Raw genomic sequence first — 17,277 nt, 5'->3', positions numbered from 1 at the left:
GGCCAGTGATGCCCCAGTGGCCCTTTCTTTACCCTGTCCCAGAAGGTTTAGGTCCTGTGGGGCTGGCACTTGGGGCGGCCAAGTAAATGACTTTGAGAGTCAGTGTAGTCATGCTTGGCTGGATTTGCCTTCATTTACCCTGAATCCCTCATGTGCACCTGTAGATGTGTGTAGTTTGTCATTATTGCATATTATGTACATGGAGGTAGTTGTTTCCCAACTCCAGGAATAAAATGGAACTTTAGGGACTCAGGAATATTCCAGACAACCCAGAGGGCATTATTTGGTCCGGACCCCTGGAAAGTGCCCCACCACGCACCCCCTTTGACACCTCATTCAGCCCAAAACCGTGGAAGCCCTAGTGAGCTGGCACGGGCAGGACTTGGCTGCCTGTCCTTAGGGGCCCTGCGAGTCCCTGCCCTGAGCTACTTCTTTGCCTCCCTAGGTTCCCACTGCAGCAGGAGAGCGGGCAGACGGTGGAGTGCACGGTGGCCCAGTACTTCAAGGACAGGCACAAGCTGGTTCTGCGCTACCCCCACCTCCCATGTTTACAAGTTGGACAGGAGCAGAAACACACCTACCTTCCCCTGGAGGCAAGTGACCGTGCTCTGCACGGCCGGTGAGCCTAGACCGGCGGCAGAGGCCCAGGTCCAGAGTTCATTCTCCCTGCCACGGGGGGGCCTCAGGCAGGTGGACAGACTCACCCCTCCGCTTCCCCATCAGTAAAATGTATGCAGTGACACCTGTAGGATCGGTGTGAAGACCAGGACAGCACGTCCCTGGCACACAGAAGAGAATGCTCAGAAAGGAGACTGTTTCTTCCTTTGTTTCTTGTCTAAAATATATTTCTTATTTGGAAAATACTTGCCTGGGAAAAGAGCAAATGCTGACATTAAGGCACGAATGCGTTCCAGCTCTTTTCTGTGAGTAAGTGAGCACTTACTCAGCTATTCACACATCTAGGCCTCCATTTGCTTTTTCCTGAGCTGTGGTCCAGAAGGGAGACTCCCTTTCCACCTGCAGAGTCTGAGGACAGAGACCTCAGAGCCCAGCATCCAGGGCACAGCTCGCCTGTGCTGGCCGTGCTCTCGGAGGCTGTGTTTTGTTACCAGTGTGGGCCCCAGGCTGCTCGGTCACACTGAATCAACTGGGGCCGCTGAGTGGTGCCTCAGGTGAGCTCTTCCTGGTGGGTTTCAGGACCGGTCACCACCGATACTTGTGTGGGGCTTCGCAGTTTACGGATAAGGAGCGCGTGTCGTGGCAGCTGCGGGGTGCCAGCCTCAGACCCTCGCCCCCAGCAGAGTGCCGACACTGTCTGTGCATCCCCCTCATAGGTCTGTAACATAGTGGCAGGACAGAGATGTATTAAGAAGTTAACCGACAATCAGACCTCAACCATGATCCGAGCAACTGCCAGGTCCGCGCCCGATCGGCAAGAAGAGATCAGCAAGCTGGTGAGCCTGCGTCCTCGGGCAGCCCAGGGGGAGCCAGGACGGGTTGCATGGGGCAAGGGAACTGCAGATACAGCTTCTGGAAAGAGGCAAGGGCCGCCTCTCACTGCCTTTCTTTTTCCCTTTCCAAGATGCGAAGCGCAAGTTTCAATACAGATCCGTATGTTCGTGAATTTGGAATCATGGTCAAAGACGAGATGACAGATGTGACTGGGCGGGTCCTGCAGCCACCCTCCATCCTCTACGGGGGCAGGGTAGGTGCAGGGCCAGGCGTGCAGTGCGTGTGGGCATGCGGTTGGCGGCGGTGCAGCTGCGTGTGGCCCGTCAGCACGGCTCCGTACCCTGAAGGTGTAGGCCACAGGCAAGGCGAAGGGCCCGACTCCAGTCTGAGCCTGCAAAAGTTGTAGGGCTTTGAGGGACTGAGTTTCCTCAGCCTTTTTTGAAGGTTTTCAGTATTACCCTTTATCTCTTCAAAAGATCATTTTTAGCATCCCATCAAAATTTCAAAATTGCCTCTTTGTGTAATGGGTGCCCAGGAGCTCACACCCTCTCCGGCTATGGCCTTTGCCTGGAGTATTTGGCAGCAGGCAAGCAGGTAGTCACTGGGCTGTGTGTGTTTGCCCGTTTAACCTCTAGCTTCTACTGCAGGGTGATGCAGCGGGCCCTGCGGAGCTCTGGACAAGGGCCTCTGTTGCTCCCTCTGGGGCTGCCCTCCAGACGGCAGAACGTCACTGGGGCCCTTGCTCACTAGTGACACTGGTGGACGTGTACGCCCGACTTCACGCCTTGCGCGTGACGGAGTGTCGCTCTGGCTGCCAGGCCTGCAGCACAGTTTGTAGGGTTTTGCCCTTTCTTACTGTAACACGTAAGCTCTATTTCTAAAATGTTTCGCAGTGCAAAAGGGATGAAGAATTATGGGAAAGAGTCTTTTTTCCCCAGCTCTGAGTTGCTCTTTCCGGAAGCAGTTGGTGTCATCTTTTTTCTTTGTAAAGTCAGCCAGGGATTTTTCACAAATTTTTTCACCCCTTCTTAGGAAAATAATAGTATATTAAATGCCCTTCTGTGCCGTGCTTGTTCTGACTTAGCGTTCTCTCTCAGGGCCCAAGGAGGTTCTGGGGGTGTGTGGCGCGTGGCTCGTTCTGTTCGCTGCATAGTATTCCCATGTACAGCGTCCCTGTCCTGCCAGTGGGTGTCGGGTTGCGTCCCGTTCTCTGCAGGAGGACTTCTGAGTGAGGCCTCTTGGCTGTGTCTCAACCCCCTTGTGCACCTGCTACATCCAGACACCTTTAATCCTCTGTGCAACCCCATAAGGAAGAGCGTGTGATTCCCCTTCTGCGAGTGAGCCGAGGGACACCCTGCCTGGTGGAGATTTATGTGCCCTTGCCTGGTAAAACCAAGATCACAAATCCAGTGTCATGTCTCTGTCCCTAGACACATCTGTTTCATCGACTTTCTACCCCTTAGTAAACAGAGCAGTCGTCTAAAAAACAAATAGCTCTTGTTATCTGACCTGGCAAAAATGTTAGATTTGTAGAGATTAAAAATGTGTAATTCTTTTAAATGAATAAATTTTCCAGATTCCTGAAGCATTTTGATGGGCTTGAACTCTTCACAGACCCTGCCCCACCCATTGTCCACTGTTGGAGCCAAACATTAAATGCCCCCAGGGGACCTTTGGCAGTGTCTGGAGACTGGCATCTGGGGGGCAAACACTGCTAGCATCCTGCGGTCACTGGGTCCAAACACCAGCGGAGAGGCTGAGAAACACATGCAGGAAAAAGAGCCCATTCCTATCAAAACTGTGTGTGTGTGTGTGTGTGTGTGTGTGTGTGTGTGTGTGTGTGTGTGTGTGTGTGTGTGTGTGTGTGTGTGTGTGTGTGTGTGTGTGTGTGTGTGTGTGTGTGTGTGTGTGTGTGTGTGTGTGTGTGTGTGTGTGTGTGTGTGTGTGTGTGTGTGTGTGTGAAAAAGAGCCCATTCCTATCAAAACTGTGTGTGTGTGTGTGTGTGTGTGTGTGTGTGTGTGTGTGTGTGTGTGTGTGTGTGTGTGTGTGTGTGTGTGTGTGTGTGTGTGTGTGTGTGTGAAAAAGAGCCCATTCCTATCAAAACTGTGTGTGTGTGTGTGTGTGTGTGTGTGTGTGTGTGTGTGTGTGTGTGTGTGTGTGAAAAAGAGCCCATTCCTATCAAAACTGTGTGTGTGTGTGTGTGTGTGTGTGTGTGTGTGTGTGTGTGTGTGTGTGTGTGTGCGCGCGCACGTGCGTGTGGTGGCCATCTCTTAAAAAAAAAGCTGGTAGGAACAGGGTAGTAGTTACAAAAATATAGGAAACAAAAGCATTCATTTGTGTAATACTTGATTTTTAAAATAGGTTTATATTGGTAAGAAAAAAATTTTTTCTGCCATAAACAATTCTGCAGAGTAAATGACAGCAACTCAGGTGCAGCCCTGTCCGTGAGAGGTGACCCCAGCCTGGGATTCACAGCCCTGCCCAGATCCACACGGCTCTTCCTGGCCACTCCTTGTCCCCAGGCTCACTTGAAGGCGATTCAGAGATTCCTTAGGTGATGGTGTCAACGGCAACATTAGGTCAATCAGTGTATGACGCGCTGCCTCCCTTCCCTCCCTGAACAGTGTGGGCAGTGGTGCAGGGCATGGAGGGGACGATGGGCCAGCCCAGCCACCTTGCCACTCCCTGGCTGCCTCCTTGGTAATGCAGGGGGGCAAAATAATGACGGCATTTTGTAGAATGGGACCCCTCCCTGTAGCCTGGCAGGCATTTCCGTCCTCGTGGGCTGCCCGAGAGGCTGGTGCGGGGCCCTGGCTCCTCCCTGTTCTCCTCGACCCCTGTCCCACCTGTCCTCTCTTCACACCTCCCTCCCTCTGCCCACCTGCCCCTCTGTCCTGCAGACAGCTGACCCCCTGAGGTGCTGGGCAGCCCAGATAGGGAGGCGCACACAGGCTCAATTCTGAGCCTCAGGAGCCCCCATCTAGTTGGGGGCCAGCAGCAGTAGGGGGGGTGACGACATCCAAGCACAGAGGACCATGTTTGCCACTTTTTCTGACTCTAAACTTCTTGCTGTTCACAGAATAAAGCGATCGCCACCCCTGTCCAGGGCGTCTGGGACATGAGGAACAAGCAGTTCCACACGGGCATCGAGATCAAGGTGTGGGCCATCGCGTGCTTCGCCCCCCAGCGCCAGTGCACCGAAGTCCACCTCAAGTAAGGCCGCTCGAGGGGCAGGAGCTCCGGCCCCCTGTGGGCAGTGACAGAGTGGCCGCAGGGAAGGCCTGTGCCCTGGGCTGGGGGTGCCACACGGCAGGCTTTCCCTGCCCGTGACAGCTTACGTGGGCCAGGACTGTGGGCCTCTGTGTGCTGCGTTTACCTCTTAGGCCCATTTCTGAGTGAGTTTGGAGATGTAGCACGGATCATATGAGAAACAAAACACTAAATGATCAAGTTTAAATATTAGAAGCGGAAGAAAATTGCATTCAGTGAGCTGGCCTTTTTTTAAAGGACACTTCGGTCTTGTATCCTGTCCCGGCCCAGCCTGCTGGGGCGTGAGGCCCTGCGACAGCAGCTCCGTGAGCAGCCGGTGCTGTCGCTCACGTCCTGGGCCGGGCGGCCTCCCTTTGGCCCTCGTCCTCCCGCCTGTCCCATCTCAAACCAGCTGGGAGAGGAGAGCTTTAGCTCCCGCCTCGGGTGGGGGCTGGAGGAACGCTCGAAGCCCAGGAAGTGTGGCAGATGCACATTCTTGGCAGAGGGCGGCTCTGGGAAGCTGTGTGCTCAGGAAGTTCTCGGGCGCTTTGGTGAGCGGCTGCCTTCGCTCCGTGCCACCAGCACAGCGAGCTGGCATTCAGTCGGCCGCAGGCACAGAGGGGGCTTGGGAAACAAAGTTGACTGGCGTGTGAGCACCGGGGGCCTCTACCCTGTGTTTTCTGTCCTTGTCCCCCTCATTTCCTTCTAGCCTGGGGCTCCATGGTCCTGAGACACATCTGATGCAGGTAGAATTGCAGATACACTTGTGTTTCTTTAAAAACTATCTTGCTGGGCCCGAGTGTCCTAACCTTTATTGTAGTAGGCAACGTGATTATTATTCCTAAACTTTAAACAGCGGCTGTTGACCTGTGTCAGCGCCTCGCCCGTGACTTCAGGAGGCTCGTGGTAGCAGCCGGTGTCACTCTGGCTGCTGTTGTTTTCTCCCATGATTATGTATCCAAGTCCAGGCTGTGTACCCATGAGAAAAGCAGGGAAACAAATCAAGGGGATGGCCAGCTCCCAGCTTCCCTCTGTGCCGTGATGCTCGGTGTTCTTGGAGCAGGTGTGCAGGCTGGGTCTGCACCAGAACTCGGGGGCAGCCGCTCCCTGCATGCTTATTCCTGCCTGCTGGGGTGTCACAGCTGCGGTAGCAACATGGATATGATTCGAAGCCTTCCATTTTTTCATGACAAAATAGCTATAAGGGCCTTTCCTTCAACCTACGTGCTTGCTTAGCACGTGTGACCTTTTTCACAAGGTAACATGTTGAAGTGGCTCTGTCCAGGACGTCAGCTTAGATTCTGATCTCATTGAAAATGGGTTTGGTTGTGTTCACACTGAGCCCTCTACTTAGGGCCTCCGGTTGGTCTGAATTCTTGGGCAGCATTCAGGCATGTCTGGGTTCATGGACCTTCTCCTTCAGGTCCTTCACTGAGCAGCTCAGAAAGATCTCGAGAGATGCTGGGATGCCGATCCAAGGCCAGCCGTGCTTCTGTAAATATGCACAGGGGGCGGACAGCGTGGAGCCCATGTTCAGGCACCTGAAGAACACGTACGCCGGTCTTCAGCTCGTGGTGGTCATCCTGCCTGGCAAAACCCCGGTGTATGGTAAGCCTTTGGTGGTCTTGCTGGCCTTTGGAAACTGCTGTGAGCTCTGTGGGTGTTCGTGCAGCCTGAGCCTTTTGAGTTTGTTTCTGGCCCACTTGTGAATTAAGCAAGGCCAGGTGGTTTCTGACTGCTGCCCAGCCATTGCTCGGCCACTCTCTTTAGCCTTGTCTTGAGACCACAGCTCTGGAAGCCGGCACATGTGCTGCCACTTGTCTGCTGCCTGACACAAATGTTGGCTGGGTGGAGGACCATCCATTCGAGGCACACAGATCCGTGGGGGGGGTCACCAGCTCCTGTGTGTCCTCCTGTGCCTTCTCAGTGCCTGCCTCAGGATTCTCTGAAAGTTCATGGAAGTCCTTTATGCCAGAAGGGCGGTTGCACGTTCCTTCAGCTAACATGTGATGGCACCCAGGCCCTGGAGACACAAAGATTAGGTCCAGATACACATTCAGGAAGCTCACAGGGTGGCAGGAGGTGTGTGGACAGGTGATTACAATGAGTTAGGAAGGTGTGTAGGCAGGTGATTGTAGTGAGGGGAGGTGTGTGGACATGTGATTATAATGCAGGGGGAGGTGTGCAGACAGGTCATTACAGTGAGTGGGGAGGTGTATAGGCAGGTGATTGTAGTGGGGGAGCTATGTGGAGAGGTGATTGTAGTGAGTGGGAGGCATGTGGACAGGTGATTGCAGTGGGGGAAGTGTGTAGGCAGGTGATCACAGTGAGGGGTGTGTGTGGACAGGTGATTATGAGTTGGGGAGGTGTGTAGGGAGGTGACTGTAATCTGGGGGGAGGTGTGCAGTAGACAGGTAGTTACACTGCAGGGGAAGGTGTGTAGGCAGGTGATCACAGTGAGGGGGGAGTCACGTAGACAGGTGACTGTAGTCCGGGGAATGCTGTCTGAGGCCTGTTGAAAGCACTGCAGGAACCCAGAGGCCTCTGGGGGAGGAGGGTTTGGAATGAGGACCTGGGGTGTCGGCTGCTGTGGGGCAAAGGCACAAGAGTGAGTGGTGGTGTCAGCAGGCCTCCTGTGTAGGCAGTGACCGAATACATATCTGAAAAAGCCACAGTTCTCCTCTTGAAGTTAAACATGCAAAAAAAGAAGACAGAGAAAGCCCCCAGCATTTTATCCTGGTAGTTTTGTCCCGGGGTCGCCCTGTTTGCACAGGCCTGGCCAGGGAACAGTTGACCAGTTGCTTCAGGAAAGAATCCAGAGTGGAGGTATGGGCTAGGCATAGGCAGCCTTGTGATGTCAGATCTGCATTTGCTGAGGACTTTGAGGTTACCAGTGTTCTTATTTTTAACTTCTCAAGTATTTGCTTGCAACTCCGAGCGCTGTGATAGAAGGTGGCATTCCTAGTAAGGAATGCCAAACGCTCAGCTCCAGCCTGGCTCCTCCCGTTAGCGCCCTGCTACCCTGGAAAAGGCCCTGAGATGGTCTTCTTTCCAGAATGAGGAGTGGGCCAGCTTGCCTGCCGCCCTCAGGAAGGAGGAGACCCCTACAGGTCTGGCAGGCACAGGCCATGCTGGGGCTAGAATCCGAACCGGGGGCCTCTGGCTTCCCTCCACCTGCCAGTCACCCTCTCCCGAGGCTGGGCTGCAGGTGGACTGGGTAGAAAGCCTAAGGTGGCTGCTATGGCTGCGAACTTGTGTGTGCCCCTGCAGCTCCTGCTGGTGGGCAGGCCGCTGGGCCAGCTGAGGGAGGGGTGCCAGCCTGGGCTGCCGTGTGCGTGTCTTCTGTGCTCCACAGCTGAGGTGAAGCGCGTGGGAGACACAGTGCTGGGGATGGCCACACAGTGTGTGCAGATGAAGAACGTTCAGAGGACCACACCGCAGACCCTGTCCAACCTCTGCTTGAAGATCAATGTCAAACTGGGAGGCGTGAACAACATCCTGCTACCCCAGGGGAGGTGAGGCCAGCCCTTCTGCCAGGTGTCCGGCAAGCTTTTGATTGCCAGGGGGATGGGTCTGGTGTGCAGGTAGACAGTGTCCATTCACCTGTGCCAGGCACCGTCCTGGACATAGCAGATAAAAGGTGAGCAAAACAGAGCAGGAGGTCACCCTGAACAGCAGGAGCAGGGCCCAGAGGCGCCGTGCAGACCAGAGCGTGCCCTGCCCTTCCCAGGCTGCCGGTGCTGGGAGCGGAGCCCCTGAGACCACAGAGCTCCACACGGAAATGCACTGTTGGTGGGTCCCGGGGCGGGGCCCGCGTCCTGGCCAGGGGCTGCGGGCTGAGGGGAAGGTGGGGAGGGTCTGCAGCACCCTCTGGGGCCTCCTGAGCCTGGCCTGCAGCCCTGGGTGCTGGAGGACAGGACCAAGGTTAGCTGTTGCCCCCCACCCCCACCCCCACCCCCTGAGGGGTAGCTAACCTTGAGGAGGCAGCAAGAGGTCTCTCTGATAATAGGCACCGTTGAGGAAATTTTATCATTGAAGAAACCCTGTGACTGTCTTAGCATTTGAATGGCAAACACTGGTGAAAACAGATCACTGAACACATTAACTGTTGAGTGTGCAGAGATGTCATGAAGTTGACAGCCCTTGCCTCTTTGGTTTATCTGGAAAATAGGCGTTAATAAGCACCAGCTGTGTGCAGAGGCCTCCAGCCCCACTGGGGTTGCCTGACACTTGCACACCTGCAGAGCTTCTGATGAGCAGGTCCCGACGAGGGCCCAGGAATTCACATTCCTCCCAAGTTGCTGAGGGGTGCAGCTGCTGTTCCAGGGACCGCACTTGGAGAACTGGAGAGTGGTATCGTAGTGAAGTGGAAAGAACCTGCGTTGAGAGTCTGTAGTGTCGGACTTGCATGCTGGCCCTACAGTGAGGGGTCACTGGACGCGCTCCGCTCACGGGAGTAAGCGAGGGCCGATCAGGAGCAGGTGGTGCACTGAAAGCGCTGTTCACTCCATCAACAGGTCCTGTGTGTAGTGAGCGCTTACGTGTGCCAGGAGTTTGGACCATAGCAGTGAGCACAGGGCCCAAAGTCCTAGCCTTCCAGAAAGTGGGAAGCCAGAAAGGAGGGTCCTCTGAATACTTCCATGTGACTTTACAGGTGAGCAGCAGGGACGCAGCGGAAGGGACAGGAGCTCAGGAGGGTGAGGAGCTGGACCTTACATGGGGAGGGTCTCCCAGAGAAGGTGGTTCTGAGCAGGCGGCCGGTGCAAGGACATGACCATGTGGGTGCCGTGCAGAGCATTCTAGAGGGCACAGGCCTGGGGTGCTCCAGGGCAGGGCTGAGGGCAGAGGCTGCTGGCAGGGCCTGGGGCCCCTCCTGCACAGGGTACAGCCCTCAGAGGGTCACAGGGAAGATGTGGTCTCCCTGACCTGCTCTGAAAGTCTGCTCCAGCTCTGGACGGAGTGGGGACCAGGAGGCTCCTGCATTACGGCGGGATGAGTGGGAGGTGCCCTGGGACAGGGATGTTTTGAAGAGGGATGTGGAGCTTGCCGACCAGTTGGGTCTGGGCTGTGAAAGAGGAGAATCAAGTATAAGGCCACGGCTCTCGGTCTGGGCCCCTGGATAGAGAAGACAGCATTCGAAGGGAGGTGGTGGTGGGCGAAGAGGAGATGGGAGTCTGGGGCCACGGGTCCGTGTTTAGGGCTCCCCACTGTAGGAGGGGTATGTAAAGCCACAGGCCGGGACGATCCCTCAGGGCAGGGAGTAGGCAGAAAGGATGTCCTGGCTTTCACCCCAGGGGATTCCAGGGTTGGGAGGTCACAGAGGCGAGGAGCCCGCAGTAGCGCCTGAGAAGTTGGGGGAGAGGCAGGTGGGTCTTGGCCTCCCGGGGGCCCTGTGTCTTGTGTCATGTGCTGCTGACAGGCCAGGTATGAGGAGGTCTGAGGCCCCACCGTCCATCCAGCCGGTGGCGGGCAGGTGGCTGGGGACCTTACACAGAGGAATCTCGTTGCCATGGCAGCGTGCAGCTGGGTTGGGAGGAGCCCAGGCCGTGATGGGGACTCAGTGAGGAGGTTCCCGGGCTGGGCCACAGGGAGCCGGGGGCAGTGAGGGAGCCGTGTCTGCAGGCAGGTGTGCTTTTGCTTGCTTATGATGGGGGCCACAGCTGCACAGTGGCTGCTCCTGGGAGTGCTGGACACTCTCAGGAAGGGCAGCGCAGGTGGGGGCTGCGGGGTCCGGGCTTCAGGGTGGGGCACCATGCTTCTGCGCTGGCTGCTGCTTTCTGGGGCCTGGGAGGTTGGTGCTTGAGGTCTGCAGCAGGTGGCTGGTGAGACGCAGCCCCGGGGCCCCTGAGGCCAGTCGGGAAGGGGAGGCAGGGCTAGTCCACAGGTCTGTGGGCAGTGCCTTCTGTAGGCCCGCCGCGTACGGAGGCAGTGGAGGTGCTGGTGGTGCTGGTGGTGCTGGTGACCAGGGAGTACCCCAGGGCTGTGCTTCCTCCAGCCAGCAGCTTCAGGGACCCCCAGGTGTGGTTGGAACCATGCCGGAGATTGAAGGGGAAACTCATCCACATTTTGTGGGAACTGTCATGTGGTTTACACACTGGAAACACATTCCTTTCCTTCCCTAGGGGCTGGAGGTGGCAGCTGGGGGTTTGGGCACCGGGAGAGGTGGCCCTCCGGTGGGAGGCCCTCTGAGGTCACTCTCCCGTGGAGTCCACCTCCTGGGGGGCTGGCGGCTCCTGACCAGGAAGAACAATACCCCCGAGAGTAATAGCACCGGCACCTGCCCGTGTGTGTGACGGGCCAGGCCTTTTGAAAGCACTTGCTGTGCGTAAGCTCGTGCTGTCCTCACGGCAGCCGTGGGAGGCCAGTGCCGTTACTGTCTCCACTTCTCAGCAGAGGAAAGTGAGGCTCAGAGAGAGTAAGCCCCAGGGTGGGCGGCCGGCTGCCGCTGGGACCTGCAGGCCGGCTAAGAGCCTGCGCCCCCGGCCATGATGCTGCACGTGCCGCCTGCTCAGGAAGGCACTGAGGGCCCAGGCAGCAATGAGAGGCTCGAGGGAAAGCTTAGAGCGGTGCTTCTCAGTCGGGGTGGCTCTGCCACCCAGGGTCGTGTGGCAAGTCGACACACTTTGGGCAGCTGCTGGAGGCTGGTGGGTAGAGAGCAGGGGTGCTGCCGAGCGCTGTGGAGCGTATGGGCTGTCTCCTCCCCGGTGAAGGACGGCCAGCCAGAGCGTGGCCAAGGTGGGGCTCTGCGTCTGCGTGGCTGTGCTGGAGATCGCGCACAGAGGAGGGGCCCTCACTCCTGCACCCAGCCTCGCCCGCCTGGCCACTCCCATTGAGTCCACACACTCCCGTTCCCACACGGGGTCACCTGAGGCGGGTCTTAGACCTGGTATCGTTTTGTTTGTAAGGTTTTCTGTGTGTGTCATTAACAGATAAGGAATCTTCAAAAATGTACATACAGGACCCTTCCAAACAGTTGTGGTACCCGAGGCCCAGGTGGCATCCGTAGGCCTTGCTTCTAACGCCTCGCTCCCTCCGCAGGCCTCCCGTGTTCCAGCAGCCGGTGATCTTCCTGGGGGCGGACGTCACCCACCCCCCTGCCGGGGACGGGAAGAAGCCTTCCATCGCTGCAGTGAGTGCCAGCACCCCCACTGGGCCCTCTGTTGGTGACATCCTGCCCTCTCCGGGGCCCACACCCTCCTGAGCTGCCGGGAGGAGGGGACATGGTCCCTTTGCAGCCATGTCATTACGGTGTACTAAACTGCATGTTGGCGAAGTCCAGGTTTGATGGTGACTAGGTATCGGGGGCACTAGGATGGATAAGTGGGTCCGAGGAGCAGTAAGAGCAGGTGAGTCAGCACCTTCAGAACCCAGCAGACCAGACCAGACCTGTCAGCAGGAGAGGCCTTCTCGCCCTTCTGGGCCTCGCCTGCAGCACAGGTGACAGCTGAAGGCTTTGCGGCCCGCTGGGGCAGACGATCTTTTGTTACGAAGTGCTAAATGTGAAAAAGGACACAGTCCAGAGATAATTGCCGCCCTTCCCCGGACTGCACCTGTGAGTCCTGTCCGGGTGAGCAGTGGGGGCCTTTGCTGCACGGGCCTCGCCACTCTGAGCACCTGTGCTTTGCCGGCTGGCTGTGCCCCCTCGGAGGCTGAGCCTCGCCTCGCACCGGGGCAGGCTGTACTCAGGAGGCCAGCGTAATCTTTGGACTTGTGCTCAGGAGAATCCCATGAGCATGTGTTTGGCATAGTGTGGACTTTAAATGGGGCTGCAGAGCAAAGTGTGTTACCTTAAGGTCGCCTTTGGCAGGAGACTCCGGTGCTCTGCAGCCAAGTGGAGGGAGGGATTGTCAGCCTCGACGCTGTTCGTCCCTCATGTCCCCAGCAGGGGCTGTTGGGGTTCTGTCTGCGCCCTTGTCTCTTCCCTCTTTTATCTAAAACCGCAGAGGATAGCTTGTCTGTCCTGCCTCCTCACTCGCTCCAAGTAATCAGATGATAATGTTGGCATTTTCTGAGTACCTGTCACCTGCCAGAGTCTGGACGAGGTGTGTAACTGCGTCGTCTCTAACCTTATGAGGTCAGTATTAGTTTCCCCATTTTATGCAGGAGGCAGTCCAGAAAAGCTGAGCTCAGATGCTTAGGAGGGGCAGCAGAAAACACAGCTCAAGGCTACCTGAGGGTCAGGGCTGAGCTCCAAGCCAGTGTTTTTCCCAGGCCATTGAGGGTGACGGGGGCTCACCACCCCCATCGGGTTCCGCATGTGGGGGCTTTAAGCTCTGAGTCCCCTCAATCATAACGGCACCTCGTAGAGTGGCCACAGACACATACTCATCCCTAAAGTGTCACAGATGATGGACTGGGGGCACAGGCATGGGCAGGCAGGACAGCTCAGTGCTTCTCTGCAAGGTTCCCCAGATCCCCAGAGGCAACTGACCCCGGGCAGGGAGGCCGGAGCACCCCAGCAGGTACAAGTGGGTCCCAACAGAGGATGCGTGTCTGAGTTATTCTGGGGCCACACTCTATCTAGCGAGTACCACGTAGTGTAATTCTCCCACTCAGCCCAGCAATCAGTTATCCCCACTTGTACACACAGGCCCACCTCGTCTTACTGGGCCTCATTCTGTTGGCTTCGCAGAGACTGTGCTTTGACAAATTGAAGATTTGTGGCAACCCTTCGTCCAGCAACTTTGTCACCTATTTCTCCAACAGCATTTGCTCACTTCTGTTTTGCAGCATTTGTAATGTTTTCATTATTTCTGTTTGTTAAGGTGGACTGTGATCTGTGGTTAAGACTTGCTGAAAGAGCAAATGATGGTCACCTTTTTTTTTAGTATAAACATAACTTTTATATGCACTGGGAAGCCAAAAATTCATTTGACTCATGTTATTGCAGTGTTTGTTTTCTCGCAGTGGTCTGGAACAGACCGTGTCACCCAAGTATGCCTGTACAGCAGTTTTTCCTTGGCTAAATGTCTCCCAGCCCTGTCTTTGTTTGATTAGTGTAGAGCAGACCAGCAGAACAGCCCGGTGTGACTGCTCTTGCCGTCTCGCTACCTCGTTCTTGGCACCCCCTAATTGGCACCTTTAGACAGCTACCGACGTGTCAGCTCGGACAGTCCTAGCAGTCAGAATCGTGGGATTTGGTGCATTGATAGGCAGATGGCTTCTTTTTGAAAGCAGTGTGCTTTGGAAACACTAGGGAATCTGCTACATGAGGCTGTCTGTGGGCTGATGTAATCCAGCCACATCAGATCACACACAGAGTAAAGGTTCAGAGTAATTGGCTGTTTCTTAGTAGATATTTTGTGTGAGCTTTTCTTCTCGGAACATATGTATAAACGCTGTTGCCACATCCTGAAAAGCGTAAAGGTAGTGTGTTCACACATGTCCAGCCATTGTCACTTGGTGAGGAAGTGGAGTGCAGGGTACGGACCTTCCGCCCATCCCCAGTCCTTTGTCCCTGTGCACCCCAGCGCAGGGTGCATCCAGGACGCTGGGTGAGTGCTCGTCGCGTGCCCCAACAGGTCGTGGGCAGCATGGACGCCCACCCCAATCGCTACTGCGCCACCGTGCGGGTCCAGCAGCACCGGCAGGAGATCATTCAGGACCTGGCCGCCATGGTCCGCGAGCTCCTCATCCAGTTCTACAAGTCCACGCGCTTCAAGCCCACCCGCATCATCTTCTACCGTGACGGCGTCTCGGAGGGGCAGTTCCAGCAGGTCGGCCACCCTGTGGGTTTCTCTCTGCTCCGCAGTTTCACCTGTTGGCTGGGCAGGCTGGCCTTGCCGTTCTCTAATGAAAGGAATGTGGTTTAGGTTCTGCCCCGAAGTTTATGTGCTCACAGTGCAGGGATGGGCCGGGGATTGTCAGGACCCTGAGTCAGGCCCACAGTGCGGAGGCGGGTGGGCACGGTGGGGAGTGGGGGGGGGCCCGCTTGGGGCCTGGAGGGTGGTGGGGAGGCTTGCCTTGGGCCTTTGCCCTGTGGGCTGCATGGGGCAGGGATGCCATTTAGTCTGGAGGTTGCCTGTGTCTGCAGTGTGAAGAATAGGCTGGAGGGTGGTGATGGCAGAGGTGCAGAGCCAGGAGGGGTGGGGTGGCACCCTCTCAAAGGGAGTTGTCGGGGGAGTGGTGGCATCCTGGTGACGTGTGGGACTCGGGTGCGGACAGCAGCTGCCAGGCAGGGGTGCCCCGGTGGCTGGGCGCTGTGGAGGTGGTGCGGTGAGGGGAGGCCGTGTGCTGTGCCCTGTCTGAAGCATGGCCTGGGTCCGCAGTTACTCCACCCTAGCCTGGAACTTGGAGACAGAGGTCCTGAACGTGTGTCCACGTGCTCTTGGCTTACTCCACCTCTGTTCCCACCACGTCTCCAGCTTGCGCTTCACGGGGAGCTCGTGTGGGGGAAGGCGGAGGGAAGGTGTGGACCTGTGTGTGAGCTCCACGGGTGCGGTCCGTGTGCTTCCAAGGCCCTGGCTGCCTTGATAACTCAGCTGCACAGCGCACAAGGAAATGGGACTGCCTTCCTGGTCCAGAGGAGAGTGGTGGCCTGCCACCCCGAGGCCCACAGTTAGGGGCCAGCTGGCAGCTCTCGGCCAGGGCCTCTCGGGGGGCCTGGGCTGGTGGCTCCCATGCCAGCCCCTGAGGATCCGGGGCCCAGTGTGTCCAGCCGCCCTCAGCGCACCTCTCCTACATCGTCTCTCGGGGTCCCGTGGTGGGAGCTGGTCTCCCCTCTCCGAGCTGCTGCCCTCTCTGCTCCGGGGGCTCTGTGGACATACACCCCATGTCTTACACAATCACCACAGCTGGGGTTGCTCAACCCTGAACCCAAGACATGTTCTTGACTCATCAGAACACGCATTCGTTAGGGCAACACCAGGATTAGGTGCGTGGTCCTGTGCTGGCCTCCGCCATCGCCAGCCGTTTCCCTCTGGCCACAGGTCCCCGCCTGGTGCCCTAGCTCCCAGGGCTCATGTGCTCAGTGCTTCGCACATTAATCACTCTAGTCCTCACAGCAAGCCTGCAAGGTAAGATGGCGCTATTTTAAAAGTGAGGAAACTGGGATCAGGCTGCATGGCTTTCCCAAAGCCACAGAGCCAGGGCTGGACCCAGGTCTGGCTCCCACGCTGGGGTTTGCTTACCAGCCCCTCTCTTTCCTCTCCAGCACAGCGAGCACGCTGCTGATGGACTGGTGTGTGTGCTTCTCTCGTGGTGCCTTGCTCTCCTGTGTGTGGTAGGGGCTGTTTGTCAAGCACTTGGAGTGTTCCAGTTACTCGGCTGTTTTATGTATAGTCTAAACCATTTAACCACGAAACCTGGGTATCATTTATTGAATTACATAAGTGAAGAAATAGGCTGAGAAAAGCACAGTCACACAGCTGATCAGTCACCAGCTGTGGGACCAGAGGCTTAACTACACGCTTGTCAAGCATTATGTATTATTAAGGGATTTATTTTAAGTAGCAAGAGGCCTTAAAACCTCACCACCTTTGGTGTGTTCATTCTTTCCCTCAGGTTCTGCACCATGAGTTGCTGGCCATCCGCGAGGCATGTATTAAGCTAGAAAAAGACTACCAGCCGGGGATCACCTTCATAGTGGTTCAGAAGAGGCACCACACGCGGCTCTTCTGCACCGACAAGAATGAGCGGGTGAGTGTTCTCGGCCCAAAGAGTGGCCCCCGCCCTGAGCCCCGTCGTGGGGCCCTGGGCAGATGGCATCGCTGTCCCTGGTCCTTGGGGGTCCGGGCCTCAGAGGCACTTTGTGGGAACCAAGCCTTAGGCTTTGGAGAAGGGCTATCAGTTTGCTGAGCAGTTTGGACCTGTAAATCCCACAGCCACTGCATGTCCAGGCAGGAGATGTTATTTATTAAAAAATTGATAAAGAAATAACCAAAGGCTCTGAAAAAGAACCAGTTAGCAACCTTGGCAATGGGCGGTATAATTGTAAAGAATATGGCAAAATGGAGTAAACTGGGGACCCTCAGGGGAGGTTGGAGTGCTGGAAGGTGGTTCTGGGCAGCTCCTTCAGGGGTCTGGGGAGGAGTTAGGACCCTCTGACATCTCCTGGGTGTTTGAGAATAAGGAAAAGAGCATGAGTGGAAAGCAGGACCTGTAGATAAAGCTGCGGAGATTCCCCACAGCTCAAGAAAGAGAGATCCTCAGGTTACAGGTGTTTTCCATGTTCCCATAAGGATAAATAAAAATAAACCCACACGTAGACACATTGCCCTAAAACTGGACAGCGTCTATGTCGCTGCCTAAGAAAAGAGACATTCCCGAAGGGGAGAAATATTAGGCTGGCAGCCAGCAGCCCAAAACAGCCCTAGCAGGGCTGACGGTAGAGGTTGACATCCACACAGCACAGAAGGAAAACTAGCACGGCCGCCTGCAGCCACCATGGTGGTGCCATGACACAGGAAATGCTTATTGTCTAAGTGGGAGATAAAATATAAATTGAGTGTCAATAGTGACAAAAGGGATACTTTGTCACAGTCACAAGAGATGATCCATCGGGAAGTTTTAACAGCTGCGAGTTTGGGTGTACTTAACACTGTGACCTAAAAATGTGTAAAGAAAAGAAAAAGTAA

The 17,277-nt window shown here is 56.1% G+C and overlaps 1 protein-coding gene across 9 annotated transcripts in view; it reads left to right on the top strand.

The window, feature by feature from the left end:
* The window catches only part of AGO2 (argonaute RISC catalytic component 2), a 115,438-nt gene that overhangs the window by 81,613 nt on the left and 16,548 nt on the right, over window positions 1-17,277 (top strand). For all 9 annotated transcript variants that reach the window (XM_036923021.2, XM_036923031.2, XM_057497649.1 and 6 more), the window contains 9 exons: window positions 446-593; window positions 1,335-1,454; window positions 1,583-1,705; window positions 4,533-4,666; window positions 6,126-6,310; window positions 8,058-8,217; window positions 11,741-11,831; window positions 14,224-14,418; window positions 16,205-16,339. In XM_036923021.2, the coding sequence (XP_036778916.1) occupies window positions 446-593; window positions 1,335-1,454; window positions 1,583-1,705; window positions 4,533-4,666; window positions 6,126-6,310; window positions 8,058-8,217; window positions 11,741-11,831; window positions 14,224-14,418; window positions 16,205-16,339 (1,291 nt within the window). The remainder of the gene's footprint in view (window positions 1-445; window positions 594-1,334; window positions 1,455-1,582; window positions 1,706-4,532; window positions 4,667-6,125; window positions 6,311-8,057; window positions 8,218-11,740; window positions 11,832-14,223; window positions 14,419-16,204; window positions 16,340-17,277) is intronic.

Source organism: Manis pentadactyla, chromosome 3 (genome assembly GCF_030020395.1).
Source record: "Manis pentadactyla isolate mManPen7 chromosome 3, mManPen7.hap1, whole genome shotgun sequence".
NCBI classification, from domain to species: Eukaryota; Metazoa; Chordata; class Mammalia; order Pholidota; family Manidae; genus Manis; species Manis pentadactyla.
This window is presented reverse-complemented; position numbering and strand designations above follow the sequence as displayed.